The following is a 7,953-nucleotide window of genomic DNA, read 5'->3' on the forward strand; positions in this document are numbered from 1 at the left end:
AACACGGGCAGGCGTATCACGGAGGCAGTCGCTTCCTTTATATAAAAAAAAAAACGAGTCACTTTTTGAGTAAATACTGAAAGTGGTACGTGTAGTAGACTGACAGTTAAGCCGAATCCCGTTCTCACTTCAGACTTAAAGAAGGACGAACCGCCATCTTGGACGATCTACACGCCTTCTTCGACACTTCGAATTTTTGGTAAAGCTGGACCACTTCCTGTCTGATATTTTTACTTCAGGACAACAGAAAAACTCGTGCGTATGAAACTCAGCCTCCTGATACCCCTGTGTGTGTTTGTTTGTGTGTGTGTGTGTTAGCATCATACACGTGAGCGATTTAAAGTCCGGAGCTTGACATTAAAACAGGAAAGAAACGAATTACCAAGCAAACGAAAGGTCACTACATTTCTAGGCAAAAGGCAATCAGGATCTCGAATATTTACATTCATCTGGTGCTTTATTAGGACTCTCACTACACCCCGGAGGGAAAAATAAACAAACAAAAAACAAACTAAATTGGATTAGCGCGCTAATGTGAACGGAGAAACCTTATCATGTAAAAATATCCTGAATTTTAATCAAAAATACAAAAAAAAACAACCCCAAAAAACCAAACAAATCATTTATAGGTTTTCAAATCAAACTTAAACAAATGATTATAAATAAACGAAAAACAACCAACATTTAAGCCTTATTGTTTGGACATTTTCACTCATTTCAGACTTGCTTTATTGTCAGATAACATCAATTTATTTTAAAGAAGCCAAATTATCTACAATAATAAAAACACGTATTAATTACAAGCCTGAAACAAGTAAGAATGTTCCAGGCTTTTTTTTTTTTGTTTTTTTTGTTTCTTTAGGCTGTTTTCACACTGTTTTCTTTGGCTGGTATAAAAATACTAACCATAGCAAAAGCTCCGCCCAGTTCTAGCTAGCGTCAACTACGTAAAACTCTCATTGGTGGATTCGAGGGATTAGTGATTAGTTTGGTGTAAATCTGGTGGTGCGACTTCACTGTAAAGGAACATCTTAAAAGTTTCGATTTTCTGTCGGAAAAACTGTCGTATTCTCTCGCTTTTCTCGACATCTTGTCCTTTCCGTCTCTTAGCTTTGTCCTGATGGGTAAAAAAATAAAAAATGTTTAAAGTCAGTCGTCTGAACTCCTTTCAGCACTGGAAGGTTCACCGCGACCCATAAAACCTAAGCGGCAGTGCTTTGGTAGTTTTATTTATTTATTTCTTTATTTTAATACAAAATGGCTACCTCCTGTAGGATTCCATCGGTTCATAAGTTGTGGAGAAAAAAAAAACCCAAAACATCAAGTGTGAAATCAGCCTGAAGAATTATTCGTCTGTATGAAAGATTCTCCGAAGAACCTTGACACAAACGTGAAAATATCTGATATTCATTGTGTATTATGTATCATCTGAAATCATTTTTTTTCTTTCTTTTTCTTTTTCTTTTTTAATCAAAGTACATTATCTGTTTTTTCTCTCTCATCGTGAAGCACCACCATGATAAAAAAAAAACACCTAAAAAAATAAAATAAAAATAATAAAAATATATCAGTAAACAGTCCTGGTCAGAAAACAGACGTGAGATGTAGTTTAAAAAAAAAAAAAAGGTGCGTTTGCATGTTTTTCGCGGTGCAGCAGTAACAGTATCAGTTTATTGTGCAGCTGTTCAACGTGAACACGAACGATAACGGCTAAACAATCTACCTGAGTGACTGCGACGTTTCTTCATGACGGATGATTCGCTGACGTGACATCTAACCGCTGATCATCTAAACAAAGTCGTATTTTTTTTTTTCTTTTTTCTTCTTCTTAAACTTCGGAAAATTCCTAGTAGTATCAGATAAATAGCTTGGATTGCAAGGCAGTTTCATTTCATAACATCCAAATAGGTCAACATGCAGAGGGTATAATATACTATACTCGAATACGGTATCGATCTTATCATCAGTATTATAACTGTTTATTTAACACTTTCACGAAAACATGAGGATGACCTGCAGAGTCGGATAAAGGTTCCACCTTAACAGAAGTTGCGGCTTTAGATGGACGAATCGTTTTTTTCTTCTTCTTCTTCTTCTTCTTTTTCTTCTTCTTCTTCATCATCTCCCTGTCTTCTTCCGAGCAAAAAGAAAGAAAGAAAGAAAGAAAAAAAACAAACACATCCACATCATCGTTTTAGCAAGGCTCGATTTTTAGAAGGTTCCGTCGTCCTTGTTGTCGTTGTTTATTTTTTTTCCTTTTATTCATTTTTAATCAAGTTTAAATCGAAGTACATGCGCTTAAAAAAAAGCCGATAAAGTACCCGGAGGTGGATTTCCACACGATGGGTTCAAATCACCACATGGAGCACGCTGTCAAGGCAAACGAAAGGTCAAAAGTCAGAGGCTGAAGGACAGAACGGTGCTTCAGAGGTGTGGTGTCTGTATCAGTGTCACTTGTTTCACCCCCTCCCCCCCAATCCCCCCGTCCATCGTTTTTGTCACAGGTTGCCGTTCGGGGACTTCTTTCCGTTTTTTTTTCTTCTTTTTTCCTCCCGCCAAAGAAGAAGGGTCCGCTTTACACACGCTTCCTCACGTGTACAAACAAAGTCCTGTCTCAGCGAGGATTATGTTTTTATTTATTTATTTTTTACAGATAGCAGACAGACCTTTGGTTGAGTGTCTGGTTTCCTGCCACCTTAAAAAGTCCATCGTCACTTCAGTCCCTTCGTCATCTCCTTTGGTTATTTTTTTATTTTTTTTTTTTTTTTGCTTCTTTCTCTTTTCCTCAATGCGTGTAATTTGTGGAACTGCAAACTCTGTGGCAGTGAACGACTCTTTTCTTGTCCATCTCCGTATCGGTGACTAATTCTAGTAAAGGTTATGAATCTGAGGCAGCTACAGAACGTGTGCTTGTCTTTAAGAGGACGATGAAGCTTGAACCTCAGCCACAAAAAGCCGAGAGGAAGCCCTCACAGCTGGACTATAAGGTGTGTGTGTGTGCATGTGTGTGTGTGTGTGCTTTCAGAGGCGATTCTTCAGTCCTGTAGTGTTTTTTCCTCGTGCTCGTTTCCTTAACAAAGGTCCAGTTTCTTTCTGTGCCACAGACACTCGGCATCCCAGACGTGACACGAGCTCCATTTTCACCAGTGTGTCTTTTTATTTTCCGTCTTGTAAACTCAATGGACTTCAAGTTTTTTTTCTGGACTTACAACATGCCAAAAATGTGTCCTTTTATTGGTTCGGTACTACAATTAGACTCTATAATTAAACTCGTAGTGTCACACACAACCTTAGTCGATAAAATGAGAACAGCAACGTTGTGGATGTGACACTTCGCTTAACAGCTATCGTTTTTAAAGGCAACATAAATGTAACTTTTAAAATTTTTTATTTTTTTATTTTCCCTAAGGAAGGAGAGACGTTTTCGCAGGCAGCACATCCAAACTCCCCCCACCCCCCCAAAAAAAACCCCCGACCATCCCTCCCTCCCACCCTGTTGCATGGCTGGTAACGTAACACAAGGTCTCCAGCTCCTTGGCCCATTTCTAGTCATCTAGGAAGCAGAGCTTTAACATGATGCGGATTCTTGGTTGCTTGGTAGATAGGAAGTTTGCGAGAAAACAGAAGATGTACAGGTGCTCAGGCACGGCTCGGTTTTTTTTTTTTCCTCTAGTTTTCTGACGGCGGTCCCAGTGCGCTCTGGGAAACGTGGACCTCAGCTCTCCAGGCTCATGAAGGCGACCACCTGTTCCAGCTTGAAGGACAGTCTCTGTTTCCTGGCGCTGTCGTCCTCCTCCAGAGCGCACACAATCTGCCGGAAAGATCAGAGTCCACGTCAGTCACACAATGAAAAAAAAACCCTAACAGCATGCCAAATTTCCCCCTAAACGTCATCCATACAGAAAAACATTTGTTTAAATTCTCATTTGTAAGAAACAAAGCTGTGAGAGTGCCAACTGAACGCCCATGTTGGATTAACACCTCAAGTGCTGCATTAACACCTACAGTGTTCGTTTACGTCCAGCTGGACGGAAGAAGGAGCCAATGAAATGCTGGGGATTTTACTAAAAACGTGGCACATGGTGAAGAGCTCGCTATTTAACCCTCGTAAACTGGAACGGATGAAATCTAGCTACATAACATAACATTGTGTAACAAGGCAATCGACCGTTTAGATAAGACGGAGACACTTTGAGAGGAATAAAGGGTTAGTTTGGAAGATTATGGATACTTCCTCATTACAGATACATTACTGAACTCATCCTGCATTGATATTTCTACTTAAATCTGCTTCAGGACAAAATGTTAACATTTGTTTAGATCCGCCGTGACACGTGGTGGTGGTGCTGGTGGCAGTAGCATCCTCAACATGATGCTACCACCACCATGCTTCACTGTGTGGATGTTGTTAGCACTGACTGGATGTTGTTAGCACTGACTGGATGTTGTTAGCCCTAGCCGCTTGCTCGGTTATCCATTTTTAATTCATTTTCTTTAATGGCATGATGACTTGTTAGACCTAAATAACAGGACAGAGAAATATGAAGTAGATGAGATGTCTCCACTTCGAGTACGAAACCTGTGTGTCTCTGTGCTTCTGACTGAAAGTTGTAACCTCTGTAAATAAAATCATTGTTTCAATTAGAAAAAAAGAATGAGGGGGTCACGGTGGCTTAGTGGTTAGCACGTTCGCCTCACACTTCCAGGGTTGGGGGTTCGATTCCCGCCTCCGCCTTGTGTGTGTGGAGTTTGCATGTTCTCCTCGTGCCTCGGGGGTTTCCTCCGGGTACTCCGGTTTCCTCCCCCGGTCCAAAGACATGCATGGTAGGTTGATTGGCATCTCTGGAAAATTGTCCGTAGTGTGTGAGTGTGTGAGAGAGTGTGTGTGCCCAGTGATGGGTTGGCACTCCGTCCAGGGTGTATCCTGCCTTGATGCCCGATGACGCCTGAGATAGGCACAGGCTCCCCGTGACCCGAGAAGTTTGGATAAGCGGTAGAAAATGAATGAATGAATGAACTTGAGGATGCTACCGCCACCATGCTTCACTGTGTGAATGTTGTTCTAAGGCTGATTTTCAGCACTGTTGTGTTTATATCAAACGTAACGCCTCAAGCCAAACCCGAAAAGCTACGGTCTGATCGGACAACGAGAAACTTTGTCTTAACGTCTTAACGTACCATGTGTCCTTTCGGTGGTTTGGACCTAAAATTAGACTCGTAAAGTCACACACAACATTAGTCGATAAAATAAACGTTGTGGATGTGAGACGCTTCATTTAACAGCGAGGTTAGCTTGGCGTTAACAGCTACGCTATCTGTACGTTTGTCTCCTAACCGAGCAGAGGGTCTCTCTTCAGAATGATTAACGCACTAATTCACTCCTCACTGACTCACACTGAAGAGGCTGCATGTGTTTGTGCTGCATTATTTCCATTCTTAATGAGCAGACTCCAAGCCTGAACATATTGTAAGTAGGAGGTTTCGATCTAGGTGGCCTGCGACGGCTCAGAAGTGCAAACACATCGATAAACACTGATGAATTTGAATTTGAACACTATTTTAAGCCTCGTACCTCCTCTGCATACTTTCCCACGTAGGAATAGATCTCGCTGAGGGAGCTCATGGTGTTAAACTCGTTCATGTGCATACGCGACTGCTCGGCCAGGTAAGCGTTCATATCCTGGTCGCTGATGGCGGGCATCTTATTGATGTCTGAGTAGTATCTGAAAACACACACACACACACACAGAAATACACACAATAATTAAGCATCTGAGAGCTGTGACTTGTTTGCGTGTGAAGTAACAGTCGACATCTTTGCTTCTTTTCCTTGTTGTTTGCGCTCAACATGGCAGTGTGGAGACTTTGATTGACAGCTGTCTCGTCTCCAGGAATCCGATATTTACTTTCGGTGACTGCGCAGCTGCAGTAGATGGGGAATGGTCTTGTTTTGACTCTTAATAAGCCCATGTCCTTCAAAAGCTGTTTTAGAGGCATCGGGGGAAAAAAGCCGATGGAATGCCAGGAATAGCTAAAGTGTGCTTAAAGCAAGCATGCACGTAAACACACACACACACAACACACACACACGGCCTTCTGTGTTTAGGAGGCTCGAAGCTCGAAGCAATCCGTCACTGTCAACAGCAGCTGCAGTGTCACTGTCAAGTCTTTAATTAAAGCAGGTCATTTACATTTTTAATTCCCATTCTGAGCCAACTCGTGGACACCTCATCTTTGTGTGTGTGTGTGTGTGTGTGTGTGTGTGTGTGTGTGTGTGTGTGTATGTGTGTGTGTATGTTTCCAATTCACAGCACGCCAGATCCCTGTGACCATTTTGAGAGTCAGGCGTATGCTGCAATGCACCATGGGATTATCATTAGCCTGCTTCAAGAGAGAGTGTTCAACATAAGAATTAGACAGAGAGAGAGAGAGAGAGAGAGAGAGAGAGAGAGAGAGAGAGAGAGATCAATGTATCGAGGTACGCTGCAGCGTTTGTGAGCTACATTTGCTCCAGATGTTCATCATCTCACCAGAACAACGTGTCCGCTCTAATTTGCCCCCTAGTGGCACAGCAGAGAATAGCTCTGATCAGTTACAGTTACAGTCCAAGAGACTGAGTGAGAAAATAAAATAAATTCATTTGGTAAAGAACATATGTCATACTTTGTTTCTTTTTAAATATAATCTTTGTTATCAATATATTTTTTTTAAGAACATATTTTTTTAAGAACATTTTTAAGAACAATCTTTGACTCGTGTTTGCATTCAGAAACAGGTTTGGTGTAATAGACATGTACTGTGGGGTGCCAATAATTTTGAAATCATTCTATAAAGCTATGTTTCCCCAAACATATATAATTTCTGAACTTTGCTCTTCATGTTTTTCATGTGAACTAGTGATTATAACCTCAACATAATCAGCACAACACAATCCTGGGTTTATGTAGTTAGACGTTTCACACTGCTCCTACTTTTCCCGGGATTAACACTGAATCCTGAGCATCGTTTTGTACTTTCCTAAATCCCGCCTTAACATTTTGCTTATTTGATCGGATAAATCCGGCACGTGGCCGCCTTAAACAGCGTCTCGTCTCATGCTTTCGCATCAGTGAGCAAAAAAGTTGATAAATGATATCATTCGCAGCTTTCTCATCTTTTTGTCCTCTTTGTAAGTTTGTCGTTTATTCGACCGGCCGTTCGTCCTTCGCTATCCGACTTCCTTTAACGTTTCAGTGTCACACGGCGTATTTCCTCCTCGCTACGGCTCACGTGTCCGTGATCGGCGTTTTGCCGTCTGACTCGATCTACAGAGCCATTAAGTTAAGTGTTTCTCCATCCTGGTTTTCACCTGATACGAGCTTTTTATCCTCTGTTCGGTGTCTATACACTGTAACAGCTCATGCTTTCACTAACCAAAAACACCAAATAACCAAAAAGCGCTCTTTAAACGTAGGGGGGTAAAAGCTGATTGCTGCTGTCACCGTCCATCGGTTCGAGCAGCATTCGTGTTATTTGTGCCAGAGGCGAGATCAGTGCAGCAGCGTCAGAACGCTCGCTCCATACCAAAGCAATCAAAGCAGCAATTTATCTGCCACGGGTGCAATTATAGCTACAAGGCTTTGTGGGAAACGTATGTGAGACATGGCCCTGATTTCAGTTAATATCAGACAAATAAATAAAGAAATGTTTACATATTTATCACCCTTCCTCATCCCAACCCTGTTTATTCACTGCATATATAAATAAGCAAAAGGACCGACATTAATCATTTAAACAGCAATTTAGCCTGCGCCCGTGTACATTTCTTCTCCAGCTTTCTTTCGTTTTTATTTATTTATTTATTTATTTTTATTCTTTCATGCAGTGAGATCGAGAACCTTTTCAAACGGTCTCTGTGTCTTTTGTTGCGTTCTAACACGAGTGGAGGAGAAATTTCCCAAGAAAGTCTTTTAC

General features: G+C 41.3%; 1 protein-coding gene across 1 annotated transcript in view; it reads right to left on the reverse strand.

Annotated features, from left to right (window-relative positions):
• Nucleotides 1–3,491: 3,491 nt before the first annotated feature.
• Nucleotides 3,492–7,953, reverse strand: part of plxna4 (plexin A4) — a 157,882-nt gene continuing 153,420 nt past the window's right edge. The window contains exons 29-30 of the mRNA XM_047803726.1: nucleotides 5,573–5,723; nucleotides 3,492–3,811 (exon numbers count right to left, since the gene is read on the reverse strand). Coding sequence (XP_047659682.1) covers nucleotides 3,716–3,811; nucleotides 5,573–5,723 — 247 coding nt within the window. The 3' untranslated portion in view covers nucleotides 3,492–3,715. The remainder of the gene's footprint in view (nucleotides 3,812–5,572; nucleotides 5,724–7,953) is intronic.

The sequence above is a fragment of the Tachysurus fulvidraco genome, chromosome 19 (assembly GCF_022655615.1).
Source record: "Tachysurus fulvidraco isolate hzauxx_2018 chromosome 19, HZAU_PFXX_2.0, whole genome shotgun sequence".
Taxonomy (NCBI): Eukaryota; Metazoa; Chordata; class Actinopteri; order Siluriformes; family Bagridae; genus Tachysurus; species Tachysurus fulvidraco.